General features: G+C 38.4%; 1 protein-coding gene across 3 annotated transcripts in view; it reads right to left on the bottom strand.

Moving 5' to 3' along the window:
• Positions 1 to 1,665: 1,665 nt before the first annotated feature.
• LOC115217062 (serine/threonine-protein phosphatase 2A regulatory subunit B'' subunit gamma) overlaps positions 1,666 to 18,795 on the bottom strand; it is a 31,801-nt gene continuing 14,671 nt past the window's right edge. For 2 of the 3 annotated variants that reach the window (XM_029786647.2, XM_029786648.2), the window contains 6 exons: positions 12,685 to 12,828; positions 10,005 to 10,141; positions 9,696 to 9,771; positions 6,762 to 6,899; positions 4,247 to 4,374; positions 1,666 to 1,889 (listed from right to left, as the gene is read on the bottom strand). In XM_029786647.2, coding sequence (XP_029642507.1) covers positions 1,769 to 1,889; positions 4,247 to 4,374; positions 6,762 to 6,899; positions 9,696 to 9,771; positions 10,005 to 10,141; positions 12,685 to 12,828 — 744 coding nt within the window. In that variant the 3' untranslated portion in view covers positions 1,666 to 1,768. Of the gene's footprint in view, positions 1,890 to 4,246; positions 4,375 to 6,761; positions 6,900 to 8,246; positions 8,323 to 9,695; positions 9,772 to 10,004; positions 10,142 to 12,684; positions 12,829 to 18,795 lie in introns of all 3 variants that reach the window. The other variant, XM_036507222.1, reaches the window with a different exon arrangement.

The raw sequence follows: 18,795 nt of genomic DNA, 5'->3' as shown, positions 1-18,795 counted from the left end.
ACGTTTAATTATCTCTTTGTATAACAGTGCTCACTTGCTTAGAAAATATTGCTTTATTTTATCTCTCACAAAAGAGTCAATCTGTTACATATATTTATTATTAATAATTGGTAGAACTTGGATGGATGGATGGACACACTGACACACAAAAGTCTAGTGCTGTGAGACCACATGGGAATGATGTTTCCTTACTTTTTCAACTATACCCAAATTTAAAATGATCTAATATAACGATATCATTCATTCGGTATGTATCGAAATACACCAAAACAATTTAATTCCAGTTTAATGATATGGGCTACAGCAAATATTCTGCTCAATAGCACAAGTTTGCTTGTCAGATGTTTGACCTTAAGTTGAGCATGTCCCTTAGTGGCTGACGATATATGCATCTCTGATCACAAGCTTTCTTGACACAACACACTGGTTGTAAACATCAATCATTTCCAGTCTTCCATGACAAACATTTCTGACCATGGGGAGGTATTGGGTTGCCCGGAAAGTTTGTGCCGATTTATAGTAGCTTACCTTTCGACTTATTTTAGCACATGGTTGAGTCCATAAATCAGGATTTGACTACACCTCCACTTAGAGCACAGTTTGAGCTATCTTTTTGTGGAAGAAGGTTTACGTTCCTATAACCTGTGTTAATTCTGTAACCCTTTAAAATGGAAGATAAGAAAGTTCGTTTTCGGCACTTGATGCTTTCGGAACCAAACAAAAATTGCTACAGCTTGGCTGGGATGTGTTACCCCACCCTCCATATTCACCAGATATTGCTCCTTTGGATTTCCACTTATTCAGGTCTCTACAGAATAGTCTTAATGTTAAAAATTTCAATTCCTTGCATGACGTAAAAAGATACCTTGATGAATTCTTTGCCATGAAATCACCTCAATTCTGGGAAGAGGGTATTTTCAAGTTAAAGGAAAGATGGAGACACATTGTGCAACAAAATGGTTCATATTTAGCTGATTAAAAATGTAATGGCAAGTATTTATTGACCTTTTTCTTTCCTTTAAAAATCGGCACAAACTTTCCGGACAACCCAATATTTCCTTGCTTGGAAACAGGTTAGAGTTTGCTACAGGAAGGGCATCTGGCCATAGAAAATCTATCTCAACAAATGTGTCTGACCCATGCAAGCATGAAAAAGTGAGCATTAACTGATGATCCTCAGAATAAAGAGCTACATACATATTCACATGCCAAAATATACTATGTGGATCCACATAGCCTAGTGGTTAGCGCAGCGGACTCAGTCAAGGGATTGCAGGTTCGAATCCCATACCGGGTGATGTGTGTGCTTATGAGCAAAACACCTAAGATCCATGTGGCTCTGGCAGAAGGTAAAGGTGAACTTCTGACTCTTTCGCCACAACTTTCTCTCACTCTTTCCTCCTGCATCTTGCAGCTCACCTGTGACGAACTGGCGTCCCATCCAGGTGGGGAACCTATACGCCAAGGAAACCGGGAAACCGGCCCTTATGAGCCAGGCATGGCTCGAGAAGGAACAACACAAAATATACTTAAAAAAAGAGAAGTAATTACATTAAATTAAATTTCTCAGTTATTTTCTGTTTTATTGGAAAATCCTATTTTATAAAGGAAAAAAATATTTGTTTCTTTAAATTCAGAGGAAAAATAAATGACTTTAAAACATGCTTATTTTTTGAGGAACTTCTTTACAAAAGACACCTTCAATTTATTTTTTAAACAGCTAAAAAAATATATATATATATATATCTAAATCTTTTCATAAATCTTTTTAAATTTTGTATATCTCATCTTCTTCTTTTGAGCCATCAAGAACAATATATTCTCGGTTCTCGTAAGTCCAGAAGTCATTAAGATCTATAAGAATGCTCAACACAGTGTCTCCCTTGCCACTGAAATAAACAGAAAACAACAATATAAACGTTTTTGTATTGAGAGAGAGAAGGAAACAAAATGACAAGCAGTGTGTGTGTGTGCTTAAAGGGAGAGAATCGTTTCAAAATTTTTTTTTCCGTTTTCCCTTTTACTTGTTTCAGTCTTTAGAGCATGGCCATGCTGGAGCACCACCTTGAATGATCTTTTTTTAGTTGACTGAATCAACTCCAGTATTAATTTGTTTTTCTAAAACCTGATAGGCGCAGCTGTGTGGTAAGTAGCTTGCTAACCAGCCACATGGTTCCGGGTTCAGTCCCACTGTGTGGCATCTTGGGCAAGTGTCTTCTACTATAGCCTCGGGCCGACCAAAGCCTTGTGAGTGGATTTGGTAGACGGAACTGAAAGAAGCCTGTCGTGTATATATATGTGTATATATATGCGCGTGTGTCTGTCCCCCTAGCATTGCTTGACAACCGATGCTGGTGTGTTTATGTCCCCGTTACTTAGCGGTTCGGCAAAAGAGAGGCCGATAGAATAAGTACTGGGCTTACAAAGAATAAGTCCCGGGGTCGAGTTGCTCGATTAAAGGCGGTGCTCCAGCATGGCCGTAGTCAAATGACCGAAACAAGTAAAAGAGTAAAGAGTATACTTATCCTATCAGTCTCTTTTGCTGAATTGCTAAGTTATGGGATACAAACACACCAACACCGGTTGTCAAGTGGTGATTGGGGACAAATAGACCACAAAGACACACACGTGTCTGTGTGCACGCGTGCATATGAATATATATATACAGTTGCGGCCAAAATGTTCGGAACGGTATTGTTTTCGTCAGAAAAGTAGGTATAATTTTTTATCAAAGTTGTTTTATAATCTATAATTTTCAGACAATAAATACGACATTATTTGTTATTGTCTGAGATTTTGATGCAATTTGAGAGGATACTACAAAAGTTATGGATGATTTAGTGATTTACTGCAAAATCCATGGCGGCCAAAATGATCAGAACGGTTGAAAAAATATGGCACCTAGGGCAATGTGTTTTCTTCTATAGCCTCGACCTGACCAAAGCCTTGTGAGTGGATTTGGTAGATGGAAACTGAAAGGAGCCCATCATATATATATATATATATTTCTTTACTACCCACAAGGGGCTAAACACAGAGAGGACAGACAAAGGGATTAAGTCAATTACATCGACCCCAGTGCGTAACTGGTGCTTAATTTATCGACCTTGAAAGGATGAAAGGCAAAGTCGACCTCGGCGGAATTTGAACCCAGAACGTAACGGCAGACGAAATATGGCCACGCATTTCAAAATAGCAGATAGTTAATTAATCAGAGCAGAGAGATCAAAACTGAAGTGATTTTTGGCTTCAGTAACCCTAAATATACCCCAAAACAGGTCTAACCTCTAATGCATCAAAATTTAGGTACAACTTGGGGCCCCTAAATTTCAGTGCACTACAGGTTACATTAAGAGATAAAGGAGGCTGCTGTATCTACACAACTAGAAGTGATAGGATAAAATTGGTGATTTATATAGAATTAGAATTCAAAAGATAACCAAGAATATCTGAGACCCCTTCGGTCACGACACAGACCATGGGATTGCACCTAGAAAGTTACCCTCACAGGCACAAGTCCAGGCAAGTTTGTTTATGGAAGACCAGTAGTCGCCCATGCATACTGGCCTCCCCTCTCCACGTCGCCAGTGTTATCCAAGGGAAAGGCAAGGGCCGATACAGCTTGGCACTAGTGACGTCCCAACTCATTTCTACAGCTGAGTGAACTGGAGCAATGTGAAATAAAGTGTTTTGCTCAAGAACACAACACGCAGCTCAATGCTCTAACCACTGAGCCACACGCCTCCAACCAAGAATATGTGTAACCTGTAAGACACCAAAATATGTGCATCGGTGTCATTGTTATCAGATACTTTTAAAAAACAAGACATGTCACAAAATAAAAAAATTGATGTGGAAAACAAAAACTAATGATTTTCATGTTTAGTATCCTGAAAGAAGTTAAAAACAAGTCTCAGACCTAAATCAGAAAATAAAGTGCAGGTGTCACATAAAAAGCACCTGTGCAGATGTCACGTAGGAGTACCAGTGCCAGTCCTGTGTAAAAGCACCTAGTACACTCTGCAAAGTGGTTGGCATTAGGAAAGGCATCCAGCCACAGAAACCAAGCCATGACAGACAAGGAACCTGAACAGCCCTTCAGCTGGTCAGCTCCTGCTAAATTGTCCAACTGATGCCAGCATGGAAAACAGAGGTTAAATGTGGATGATCATGACCGTGTGTTATGTAGAGTCAACAATGCATAGCCAGTACTTATTTGTCCTAAAATAAAAAAAAATAAACTCACCTATGGATTAAATCTTGTAAAGTTATTTTAAAAGGTTCTTTTGGTTTCACCATATCAAATATTTCATCTCTAACGTCTTCAAATAAAATTGGCTCTTGCTTATGTCTTTTCATTTGTTCTTGAATAGCCTGAAAGAATTTAATTTGCATAACTAAACGTAAAACATAGGATAAAAATTTAACTTAACTGCACAATACATTCATTTAGCTTTTTAATCTCTCTCTATATAAAGCTGAAGTTGTCTGTGTATGGCAGGTTTGGTAGCCTTCAATTAACACTATCTCCTCCAAGACCCTACGGCGCAAGTTGACCAAAATTGAGAGTATGATAGAAGAAGGCTTGCTCTTCCTTCCGTAGAAGAAAAAAATTCAAATTGGACCATATTAACACCAAAAATTATTTACATCAAAAAGGTGTTTTTTTTCTATGAAAATCCCTATTTTTTACGATCTTTTGACTGCTGTGTCGCCATTTTTCTGTGTATTTCAACCAGAAAAATGTTCACTTAACAAGAATAACAAGCTACATAAGGCAAAATTTTTACTTTTCAAAAATTCCAATTCTAAAGGGTCGAAAAGAAAACAAGCCCGAGCAACGCCGGGCTATACTGCTAGTTAAATATATCCTTAGACTAGTTTTTTATGAATATGTAACATACCCATCCAATATGTAACATACTCATTAATTCTACTCAGTTCAGTTTAGACAGCTAAATAATCCTTTCTACTCTAGGCACAAGGCCTGAAATTTGGAGGGAGGGGCCCATTTGATTAGATTGACCCCAGTATGCAACTGGTACTTAATTTACTCTTTTGTACTCTAAGCACAAGGCCCAAAATTTTTGGGGAGGAGGCCAGTCGATTAGATCGACCCCTGTATGCAACTGATACTTAATTTATTGACCATGAAAGGCAAAGTCGACCTCGGCGGAATTTGAACTCAGAACGTGAAGACACAAAATACTGCTAAGCATTTCGCCCGGCATGCTAACATTTCTGCCAGCTCGCCGCCTTTAGGCACCTAAGTAATGTTAATGTTCATTAGAGTCTATACACATCGAAATCTGTTAAATTCAAGTACAGTAGCACCTCGGTTTTCATACAACTCTAATCAGAAATAAATCATGCTTTATATATATATATATATATATATATATATTTATGTAAGGCACAATTTATTCGTAATCAGAGTTGTCTGAAAACCAAGGTGCTACTGTATTTATGTACTTCTGTATCTATCTGCGGCTTTATATAGCTATGGTGCGACCTCACCTGGAATTTGCATCACCGGTCTGGAACCCCTATCTTGCCCAGGATATTAATCGTTTGCAAGCCGTTCAGCAACGTGCAACCAAGAGAATACCCTCCATCAGGCATTTGCCATATTCTGAACGCCTTACTTCCCTGGGCATGGATACATTGAAACTCCGACGTCTGGCAGCTGACTTGGCAGACACCCATAAAATTATTAACCATCTTACTAACAATAACTCTGAGCACCTTTTCAAACTCCACCTGTCTAACACCCATGGACATGTTTACAAAGTCAGAAAACAACATTTTTTCACGCTAAGAGTTGCTGAAGCATGGAACAAACTGCCGGCATCTGTTGTTAGTCGTTGGAGCACTGCATCCTTCAAAACTTCCATGCTTCCTGAGATTGGCCAACACTACACCTGATTTCCTCCCCTCCATACACACGCAAGCATGTATCTGACTCATACACTGTTCACTTCCCAGACATTTGTACATTAATGCATATGTTTTATACGCACTTTTGACAAGTTGTGGTGCACCTGAGCACTGTATACAATAATTTCATTATTATTATACATACATACATCCTTCAAAAGTCGGAGCACTGCATCCTTCAAAACTTCCATGATTCCTGAGATTCGCCAACACTACACCTAATTTTTCTCCCCTCCATACACACACAAGCATGTATCTGACTCATACACTGTTCACTTTCCAGACATTTGTACATTAATGCATATGTTTTATACGCACTTTTGACAAGTTGTGGTGCACCTGAGCACTGTATACAATAATTTCATTATTATTATCATTATTTTACATACATACATCCTTCAAAAGTCGGAGCACTGCATCCTTCAAAACTTCCATGATTCCTGAGATTCGCCAACACTACACCTGATTTTTCTCTCCTCCATACACACACAAGCATGTATCCAACTCATACACTGTTCACTTCCCAGACATTTGTACATTACTGCATATGCTTTATACGCACTTTTGACAAGTTGTGGTGCACCTGAGCACTGTATACAATAATTTCATTATTATTATTATTATTATTATTATTTGTAAACAGTTTTAGATTTTGTATTATATCTTTTATCTTTTGCTCGGACTCCTAAGGTCAGGTAACTGGCCTGAAGAGTCTTAGGGCACAAGAAAAAAGAAACCTATGAAAGAGTAGACTGTATCTCAGGTAAACATTAGCACCTGAAGCCAAATCAATTCTGGCAGGAAGGATAAAACTGTGTACTTACTCGATAAAAATAATTAAGTGAGAATGTATCAAGATAACCTTTCTGCTGTACGTCTAAAATACGAAAAAGGTACTGTAATGACTGAGGCTCTTTCCGGTTCTCCAGGGCTAAAACAAAATCAAGGTAAGTTTTGTAGTCCTGAAAAATAAATTAGAAATATTAGACTAATGAATCATTAAGTTTTGGAAAAAGGCTATTAAAGATATTTTTTGATATTCAATTAAAAATTAGTGCTGGTGGCACGTAAAAAGCACCATCCGTTCGTGGCCATTGCCAGCCTCGCCTGGCCCCCATGCTGGTGGCATGTAAAAAGCACCATCCGATCATGGCATTTTGCCAGCCTCGTCTGGCACCTGTGCCAGTGGCACGTAAAAAGCACCCACTACACACACGGAGTGGTTGGCGTTAGGAAGGGCATCCAGCCGAAGAAACATTGCCAGATCAGACTGGGCCTGGTGCAGCCTCCAGGCTTCCCAGACCCCAGTTGAACCGTCCAACCCATACTAGGTTGGAAAGCGGACGCTAAAAGATGATTATCATCATTAAATGTTCATTTTCTCTGCTGGACAGTTTGATAGGAGCTGGCAAGCCAGAGGACTGCACCGGGTCTCTTTAGTGGAATTGTTTCTATCGCAGGATGCCCTTCCTAATGCCAATCACTTTACAGAGTGCACTGGGTGCTATTCACATGGTACAGACCAAGATGCATTTTTACTTCATGCTAGCACGGATGCTCTTCACATGGCACCAGCACGGGTGCCTTCTACACGGTGCTGACACAGGTGCATTTTAACATGGTACCAGCATGGGGTGCTTTTTACATGGCACATAAATTGAATATTATAATTTATTTGCAAGTTCACAAGGATGCAAATTTTATCTATCCAATCATGAAACTAAAAAATATCTTAATACTAACATCATAATCAACAAGCAGAATTAATTTCATTTCCTAACATTAACTGCTTCAACTCTTCCGCATTCGGATTTCTGTGAAATGTGATGCTTATTTATTCATTGTTGAAGCTTTCAATGATGTGATTTTATTTTTTCTTGTGCCCTAAGACTCTTTAGGCCAGTTACCTTCATTTAAAAGCAATGAAACTAGTTTATATGCAATCAACATTTACGAAAATAATTTCTAGCCGAAATTTATCATTGAATCCTGGTTGAACTATTGAACCAATTTTAATAATTTCTAAAACTTTTGCAACCTAAAAATTCTAAAACTGCTGTTATCTAAATAAGATAGAAATAATTTTGAAGTGGTGATCCCGAGTCTTTAACTCAGGACTCTCAAATATCTGGGTTTGAGAAACAAATAAATCTACTCCATATCTACAAATTAAAAAAAAAAGAAATCAAATTGAGAAATATAAACAACAAACAAGATGATGAGGATAAGAAGGAAGGCAGATGCCAATAAAAAGTTACATAGAAACAAATCTAAAAATATAGCAACCTACAAAGGTTTTCAATACTAACCATTTCTCCATCATAAGTTAAGCATTCCTGGAATATTCTGTCAAGAAAGACATCAGTCAAAGTTCCTGTACCATATCTGTGGTGGGAAAAAATTAACTTAAAATCATAAAAACTTAGAAATAATTCTTTCTAATTTTGGCACAAGGCCGGCAATTTTAGGGAAGGAGGTAAGTTGATTATATCAACCCCAGTGTTCAACTGGTACTTATTTTATTAAAATCCGAACGTGGCCGTTGCCAGCCTCGCCTGGCCCCCATGCTGGTGGCATGTAAAAAGCACCATCCGATCATGGCATTTTGCCAGCCTCGTCTGGCACCTGTGCCAGTGGCACGTAAAAAGCACCCACTACACACACGGAGTGGTTGGCGTTAGGAAGGGCATCCAGCCGAAGAAACATTGCCAGATCAGACTGGGCCTGGTGCAGCCTCCAGGCTTCCCAGACCCCAGTTGAACCGTCCAACCCATACTAGGTTGGAAAGCGGACGCTAAAAGATGATTATCATCATTAAATGTTCATTTTCTCTGCTGGACAGTTTGATAGGAGCTGGCAAGCCAGAGGACTGCACCGGGTCTCTTTAGTGGAATTGTTTCTATCGCAGGATGCCCTTCCTAATGCCAATCACTTTACAGAGTGCACTGGGTGCTATTCACATGGTACAGACCAAGATGCATTTTTACTTCATGCTAGCACGGATGCTCTTCACATGGCACCAGCACGGGTGCCTTCTACACGGTGCTGACACAGGTGCATTTTAACATGGTACCAGCATGGGGTGCTTTTTACATGGCACATAAATTGAATATTATAATTTATTTGCAAGTTCACAAGGATGCAAATTTTATCTATCCAATCATGAAACTAAAAAATATCTTAATACTAACATCATAATCAACAAGCAGAATTAATTTCATTTCCTAACATTAACTGCTTCAACTCTTCCGCATTCGGATTTCTGTGAAATGTGATGCTTATTTATTCATTGTTCAAGCTTTCAATGATGTGATTTTATTTTTTCTTGTGCCCTAAGACTCTTTAGGCCAGTTACCTTCATTTAAAAGCAATGAAACTAGTTTATATGCAATCAACATTTACGAAAATAATTTCTAGCCGAAATTTATCATTGAATCCTGGTTGAACTATTGAACCAATTTTAATTAATTTCTAAAACTTTTGCAACCTAAAAATTCTAAAACTGCTGTTATCTAAATAAGATAGAAATAATTTTGAAGTGGTGATCCCGAGTCTTTAACTCAGGACTCTCAAATATCTGGGTTTGAGAAACAAATAAATCTACTCCATATCTACAAATTAAAAAAAAAAGAAATCAAATTGAGAAATATAAACAACAAACAAGATGATGAGGATAAGAAGGAAGGCAGATGCCAATAAAAAGTTACATAGAAACAAATCTAAAAATATAGCAACCTACAAAGGTTTTCAATACTAACCATTTCTCCATCATAAGTTAAGCATTCCTGGAATATTCTGTCAAGAAAGACATCAGTCAAAGTTCCTGTACCATATCTGTGGTGGGAAAAAATTAACTTAAAATCATAAAAACTTAGAAATAATTCTTTCTAATTTTGGCACAAGGCCGGCAATTTTAGGGAAGGAGGTAAGTTGATTATATCAACCCCAGTGTTCAACTGGTACTTATTTTATTAAAATCCGAACGTGGCCGTTGCCAGCCTCGCCTGGCCCCCATGCAGGTGGCACGTAAAAAGGCTGGCAAATGGCCACGATGTAATAATAATTACCTGGATAATTCTTCTTTGCTAAGCATACCATTGTGGTCTTTATCTAAATTTAGATACTGACCATATACACGCAAAGCAGACGGCGCTGAAAACCAGTTTGATTCTTGCATTTCTTTAGAGAGTTCTTCATCACGTAACTACAAAAAAAAACAAAAAAAATAATATTACAAACTGGTAAACTGGAGCAGTACGTTACCATATCTAGAACAAAAGCATCTTTTTATCTAGTCAAATCCTCTCAAAGGATTCCTACACTATTTGTGGCATTATAACTGAAGCTCTGTCAGTCAGTCAGACTGACAGACAAGGTTATCTAGTGCAGCATTATTAACATCAGTGGAGGCATGTGACTTAGTGGTTAGGGTGTTGAACTCATGATTGTAAGATTGTGGTTTCGATTCCTGAACTGGGCGACGCATTGTGTTCTTGAGCAAAACACTTCATTTCACGTTGCTCCAGTCCACTCAGCTGGCAAAAATGAGTAATCCTGCAATGGACTGGCGTCCCGTCCAGCTGGGGAACACATACGCCATGGAAACCGGGCCCATGAGCCTGGCTAGGCTTTAAAAAGGGTGCATTTATTTTGTGGAGGCGCGTGGCTTATTGGTTAGGGTGTCAGCATCATGATCGTAAGATTGTGGTTTCGATTCCTGGACGGGGCGACGCGTTGTGTTCTTGAGCAAAACACTTCATTTCACGTTGCTCCAGTCCACTCAGCTGGCAAAAATGAGTAACGCTGCGATGGACTGGCGTCACATCCAGCTGGGGAACACATACACCATACAAACCAACTTTATTATTAACATCAACCATTGTTAGATCACTGAAGTTAAGTTCAAAATTCAAAAATACTAAGAAACAGGATGTAATATAAGCAAACAAAATGGTGTTGTTAAGAACAATAATATGCTTCACTTCAAAGAAGAAAAAAAAGGATGAGTTTGAACTTAGTACATTTATTGGTCTGAAATCTAGAATCTATAACCAATAACAGGAATAGCTAATAAATTTAGAAAATGTTTTGTTGACTTTAGCAGCCAGTTGAAACTGTTGATGTTTTTTTATGTTTTATATAGAAAATATATTCAGTGTTTATGCTATGAGGTCTACCTAATGTTAACCCTTTAGCTTTTTAACAGGCCATATCCAGTCCAAATATTCTATCTGTTTTGTTTTTTTTGTATATTCACACTGGCCAGATCTGGCCTTTCACACCTATCCTACGTCATTCTAAAAATAAACAACCATATCATTGAAATCTTGAAGCTGCAAGATAACACATGATTAAGTAAAAGCACTGTGAATAAATAAGCATTACATTTGACTGAATAATCTGAATGCTAAAGGGTTTAAGAAAGGACTCCAATACTTTCGTGAACTAAGTAGACTTCATAGAATAAAATGAGGAAGTACAGATGTATTGTAGGGAATAGGGTTAAAGGAATCCAAGCACCTTTACACCTTTTAACTTCCATTTTTCAATATTTATTTCTTTATTGTCCGCAGGGGCCTAAACATAGAGGGGACAAACAAGGAGAGACAAAGGGATTAAGTCGATTACATCGACCCCAGTGCGGAACTGGTACTTATTTAATCGATCCCAAAAGGATGAAAGGCAAAGTTAACCTTAGCAGAATTTGAACTCAGAACATAATGGCAGGCAAAATACCTATTTCTTTACTACCCACAAGGGGCTAAACACAGAGGGGACAAACAACGAACAGACAAATGGATTAAGTCGATTACATTGACCCCAGTGCAGAACTGGTACTTATTTAATCAACCCCGAAAGGATGAAAGGCAAAGTCAACCTCGGCGGAATTTGAACTCAGAACATAGCGGCAGACGAAATACCGCTAAGCATTTCACCTGGCGTGCTAACGATTCTCCCAGCTCGCTGCCTTTTTCAATATTAGCACAGGTGGGACAGATATGGCATTAAGCCATATGTTTCTATTATGCATCACCATATTTGTGAGACCATCATCCTGAAATCTGATGTCACCATTTATTCCCATATCTCACTCTCTTACATGACACCCACTATTGATAATAAACAACTGTCACTCTCACCCAGCACTCATCATTACTTCATACCACATATGCATAGCAACACGGCTGCCTGTCCTGCATTCTCATCTTATGTAAACAAATTGTTATTGCTTTTCTTTGGCCTCTGGTCAGCCTTAAGCAAGCTAACATTTGAACAAAAGCGTTCCAATTGTGACCAACCCATCTTTTTTATTTCCAGAAAGTGCATTTTGGACCATATTATAAAATGTGATCTTTTTTAAGATGTCAGAGTATGATCTGAAAGGAAATTCAGTTGCTATTTCCAGCAGTTGGAATGACTCTATAAAGGCTCAGTCATAACATAATTTGAGGGATTTTGCGTTGCAAGTTACTTGGTAACCCTCCTGCTGCTGGTGCCACATAAAGCACACAGTACATTTTGTAAAGTGGATGACATTAGGAAGGGCATCCAGCCCTAGAAACCAGGCCGAAGCAGACACTAAAGCATGGCACAATCTTCTGTCAGCTCCTGTCAAACTGTCCAACCTATACCAGCTTGGAAGGAGAATGTTAAATGATGACGATGTAAACTGTCACTTATCTAAATTCTCTTGTTAGATCAGTGATAATTGATGCTAGTATGTGTTCTCTGCCAATCCAAACTTACCTCTAATAAATTATCAAGAAAACCACAGGCAAGGATATCCAGAATTTTAATCTTTCCAGTTCGCATAGGATCAAGGAAGAAAAAGAATTTTCTGACAGCAGTACACACGTAGAAGGAGTAAAAAGATCTTTCCAAGATATTCAACTGAAAAGAAATCAATATTTTGAAACCCAAAATAAGAAGATATATATGTGTGAATATATATATATTTCTTTATTGCCCACAAGGGGCTAAACATAGAGGGGACAAACAAGGACAGACAAAGGGATTAAGTCGGTTACATCGACCCCAGTGCGTAACTGGTACTTCATTTATCGACCCTGAAAGGATGAAAGGCAAAGCCGACCTCGGCAGAATTTGAACTCAGAACATAACATCAGACGAAATACGGCTACGCATTTCGCCCGGCATGCTAACGATTCTGCCAGCTAGCTGCCTTATATATATATAACAGAATTGAATAAACAAATTTATTCTGCTTTATAATAATGAATTAATGGAGAAATTGTATCCTCACATAAGATATTTACAAAAAAATTGACAATTCATATGTTCAGTTCTATATTTAAGAGATGAGTAATTATGTACATTATTTATATTTGACGGATATTTGTCCCCATCTTGTTTGTTGTTAACACAACGTTTCGTCTGATATACCCTCCAGCCTTCATCAGGTGTCTTGGGTAAATTTCAAACCTGGGTTTTCATTCCTAAGGTATTTTTCAATGTTATTGTTATTATTCAGGTCACTGCCTGGAATCGAACTCGGAATTTTGAGGTTAGTAGCCTGCATTCTTAACCATTACGCCATGTGTCCAGGCATATGGTGTAGTGGTTAATTTATATGTTTCCTAACAAACTCAAATAAAAAATAACTACTGCATAAAATGGTTCTGTAGTTAAGGTCATTTTGCAAACTGTATGGCTACAGGTTCAGTCCTACTGCATGGCACCCAGAGTAAACAAATCTCGTTATAATTTTTTTTTTTTTTTTAATTCATAATTGATCAACAAATCTTTTTTATCCATACTTTTAAACTAAGTACAAACATACAGAGAATATAAATGGTAATTTTAAAATATCCATAAAAATGTAGGCTACAGTAACTTATCATTTATCTTCTGCTTGCTTCAGTCACTGGACTGTGGCCATACTAGGGCAGCACCTTGAAGGGTTTAGTCAAACAAATCAACACTAGTACTTACCTTTTTAAGTCTGGTATTTATTCTATTGGTCTTCTTTGCCAAACTGCTAAGTTACCGGGGCATAAATAAACCAATACTAGATGCCAAGTTGTGGGGATGGAGAACACAAATACATGCATATATATGTGTGTGGAAGCCCTATATATATATATATATATATATATATTATATATATATATATATATATGGGGACGCAATTGGCCAGTGTTTAGGGCAGCAGACTCGCGGTCGTAGGATCGCGGTTTCAATTTCTGGACCGGGCATTGTGAGTGTTTATTGAGCGAAAATACCTAAAGCGCCACGAGGCTCCAGCAGGGGGTGGTGGTGATCCCTGCTGTACTCTTTCACCACAACTTTCTCCCACTCTTTCTTCTGTTGGCCTGCTCACTTAGCCATTGGGGTGGCGTCATTTGAAGGCTAAAACAATGTGAAGCGCATTGTGACCAGCAATATGTAGCAACATCTGATACCCTGGTCGGTCACAGTGATCATGGTGATATATATATATATATATATGGTTTCTACACTGTTTCCATCTACCAGGTTCAATCACAAAGAATTAGTCAGCCTGAGGCTATAGCAGTAAACACTAGCCCAAGGTTCTGTGCAGTGGGACTGAACCTGAAATCATGTGGTTTCAAAGTGAGTTTTTTTAACCACACAGCCATGTCTGCACTTGTAAAAGAAAATTTCAAGACTTTTTCAATGTCGGTCACTCAGACTTTGACGAATTAGTGTCATCATCTGCTACTTTCAGAATGCACCCCACTTTTAAACAAGAAATTAATTTTGTAGTACTTGGGAGTAAAAGTAGCTGCAAAAAAAAAAAAAAAAAAAAAAAAAAACAATATTTTACTAATAGATAATTTGTTTGCCAGCCTCGTCTGGCACGTAAAAAGCACCCACTACACTCACAGAGTGGTTGGCGTTAGGAAGGGCATCCGGCCGTAGAAACATTGCCAGGTGAGACTGGGCCTGGTGCAGCCTTCTGGCTTCCCAGACCCCAGTTAAACCGTCCAACCCATGCTAGCATGGAAAGATGATGATGATGATGATGTGGAATGAAAAGCAAAGCCAATCCCAGAAGGATTTCAACTCAGAATCAAAAACATACTCTGCTATTAACTGCTGATTATGTAACACCCTCAAACTATAATTAGATAAGTTTCGGCCAGTATTGGCTGAGGTCATGTCTAAATATCATCACCTGGAAAACACATTTAAAGGTGTTTCATACGAGTTGTTTGGGCACCATAGCCCATTCAAGTATATATATATACATATATATATATATATATATATATATATATATATTTTGTTATATTTTGGAATGGTCATTTTGCCAGTTTAGCCAATATATATATATGAAAAAATAAGTCAAAATAGAAAATGCTAAAATAATTTTATAAAGAACACTTCAGTACGGGTTTCAGTCATTTTGAGACCTTTTCAACTGTAACGATTAAATAATTAAATTTAGAAAAATTAAAAGAAATGTTTTTTTAAAGGAATATTTGTATAGTGTTCAAATATAAGTGGCATTTTCCTTGTTTCTGCCTTGCTCTGTCTCTCTTGTGGCATATATATATATATATATATATAATATATATATATATATATATATGCACACACATGTATCATAAAAGCATGTACAATCAATATAGCATTCCTGTTATATTAGATAACATGAAAATTATTAAGCATAGAAGTGTTATGAATGCTTGAGCATTCTGATTACTCTATCAAATGTAATGCTTATTCATTCACATTGTTTTGAATTTGCCAGAACGCCGGACTGGCTCCTGTGCCAGTAGCATGTAAAAAGCGCCATCTGATCGTGGCCGATGCCAGTGCCGTCTGACTGGCTCCCGTGCCGGTGGCACACAAAAAGCACCCGCTACACACTTGGGGTGGTTGGCATTAGGAAGGGCATCCAGCTGTAGAATCATTGCCAGAGCAGATTGGAGCCTGGTGCGGCCTCCTGGCTTGCCAGACCACAGTCAAACCCTTGCCAGCATGGGAAACGAACGTTAAACGATGATGATTGTAGGATAGGTGTGAGAAGCTAGATCCAGTTAGTTTGAACATAAAAGATGGAATATCTGATTCAGATAAAATGCTAAAGGGCTAAACTGGCCGTATCCAGCCAAAATATTCCACCTTTTTCTTTTACTTGTTTCAGGCATTTGATTGCGGCCATGCTGGAGCACCGCCTTTAGTCGAGCAAATCGACCCCGGGACTTATTCTTTGTAAGCCCAGTACTTATTCTATCAGTCTCTTTTGCTGAACTGCTAAGTGACGGGGATGTAAACACACCAGCATCGGTTGTCAAGCAATGCTAGGGGGACAAACACAGACACACAAACACATACATATATATACATATATACGACAGGCTTCTTTCAGTTTCCGTCTACCAAATCCACTCACAAGACATTGGTCGGCCCGGGGCTATAGCAGAAGACACTTGCCCAAGATGCCACGCAGTGGGACTGAACCCGGAACCATGTGGTTGGTTAGCAAGCTACTTACCACACAGCCACTCCTGCTTTCAAACCAGCCAGATCCTCCCACTCACAGCTACCCCCACACTGCCATCACATCATCAAAACCTCAAAACTACAAGATACTAATGCAGGACAAATTCAAAACAATATGACTATATAATCATTACATTTGACAGAGTAATCAGAGTAATCAGTGCTAAAGGGTTAAAAAGTTAATTAAATGAAGAAGAGTTGTTATTTTTTAATATAGCTGTTAATAAACAAGCCATACATAAACATAAGAAATATTTGTTAAAGTATTGTTATAGACTGTTAAATAATTTTGAAGAATAGAAGCTGAGATACAGAGGGAAGACAAGTATAACGAGATTTTTTTTAATGAAATAATTAAAACATGCTTTCCAAAATAACAATGATAAAGTATATAGTATTACCAACATTTTTTAAAAGGACAAAGAGTTTTAATTGGATAATTTCTTTTTTTATTTCTCAGTTGAAAACTTTAAAAGTTCTACAACTTATTATTATTATTATTAAGGGCACATGACATGGCTTAGTGTGAACTAATTTCAATTCCTAGACCAGGTGGTGCATTGTGTTCTTAAGCAAGACACTTCACTTCACATTGCTCTGCAATCATTTTGACACTTGACGTGTGGTACACAGTGCACCTGTTCAAACAACATTGATTTGATTGAGAGTGCAGCATGATTTGATTGAGAGTGCAGCATGAACATTTGGTCACTATAAACAAATCATTTGTGCAGGTCATTCGGCAAAAGCCGAACGCTCATACATCGTCTTTGACGGGAGAATCCGTCATTATTAATAACAACACAAGAAATGCAGAGAAAATAGACGCTGTCAAATGCCATTGGGGATACATAGAAGTAGTTGATAGCTTTCATTATCTAGCTGTGGAGGTGGATGCTCTGAGAGCATAGCTGCTAGAATAAGAATAGGCTGGGCAAATTTGAGAGAGCTTCTACCTTTGTTGGTAACAAAGGGCCTCTCTCTCAGAGTGAAAGGCAGATTGTATGATGCCTGTTTGCAAACAACCATGTTACATGGCAGTGAAGGGCTGTGACTGCAGAGGACATGCAAAGGCTTGAAAGAAATATAACTAGTACGTTTCACTGGATGTGCAATGTCAGTGTCCAGGTACAACAGTGTAGAAGCACCTTGAGAGAAAAATTGGGCAAAGCGGCATCAGAAAGTGATGTGCAAGGGAGACAACTGCGTTAGTATGGTCATGTGATGCATATGTACGAGGACAGTTGCATAAAGAAGTGCTGATCGCCAACCATGTAGGGAACCTGGGGAAGAGGTAGACCCAGGAAGACTTGGGACAAGGTGGTGAAGTATGATCAGATTTTGAGATTCCACGAGGCACTGACAAGTGATCAAGACCTTTGGTGATTTGCTGTGCTGGAGAAGACTCATCAAGCCAAGTGAAATTGTAGTTGTGGCCAGTGCCAGTGACACATAAAAGCAATCATGCTGGTAACATGTAGGAGCACTCATGCCAGTGACACATATAAGGCATCCATGACACTCATGGAGTGGTTGACGTTAGGAAAGGGCAAGGAAACCAAACCAAATTCAGACTGCAATCTGGTGCAGCTCTCCAGGTTACTAGTTCTAGTCAAACTGCGTAACCCATGCCAGCATGGAAAGAAGATGCTAAATGATGATGATTATTATTGTAATGCTAGCACTATGACCTGGTGTTGCCGGGTCATAGTGCTAGCACATACATATACAGCTGTGTGCGTGCGCACATACATGCGAGTACTGTCCAAATCTCCGACCAATCACATACAGCTAGCTGGCATTCAATTGGCGTATCAAATTTCGGGCATTTTGATTGGGTTTTGAATAGAAAATTCACAAAAAAAGTCACTTCTATTGATTTTTTAATGGTTTTGCGGGGTGACTGGGGAAATGTAAAGATGTGCACGACCACCCTTGGACAGTTTTGAATGACCATAGAAAGTGCGAGACCTCTAACTGAAAAATTGTGGATTTGTATAAAGGACACACACACACACAAACAGACATTTTGTCGTTTATATATATGGAAAGAGATATGCCGTTTATATAATGGAAAACGGACGCTAAATGATGATGATGATGATGATATATAGAGCTGACTCTTTATAGAATGACTATGAAACACAGATGTTTGTATTCCAATCACAAAGGAAAAATTTATCTTGAACAAAGTAAGATAATTAATGATATTTTAAATAATAGTCCTCTCTGTAAAGTGGTTTGCATCAGGGTGGGCATCCAGCTGTAAAAATCATGCCAAAAGAGACAGTGGAGCTTGGTGCAAGCTCCTATCAAACCATCCAGACCAATACCAGCATTGGAGATGGACATTAAATCATAATG

This window comes from Octopus sinensis, linkage group LG11, assembly GCF_006345805.1.
Source record: "Octopus sinensis linkage group LG11, ASM634580v1, whole genome shotgun sequence".
Classification (NCBI taxonomy): Eukaryota; Metazoa; Mollusca; class Cephalopoda; order Octopoda; family Octopodidae; genus Octopus; species Octopus sinensis.
The sequence above is the reverse complement of the archived record's forward strand: the minus strand, read 5'-3'. Positions and strand labels throughout refer to the sequence as shown.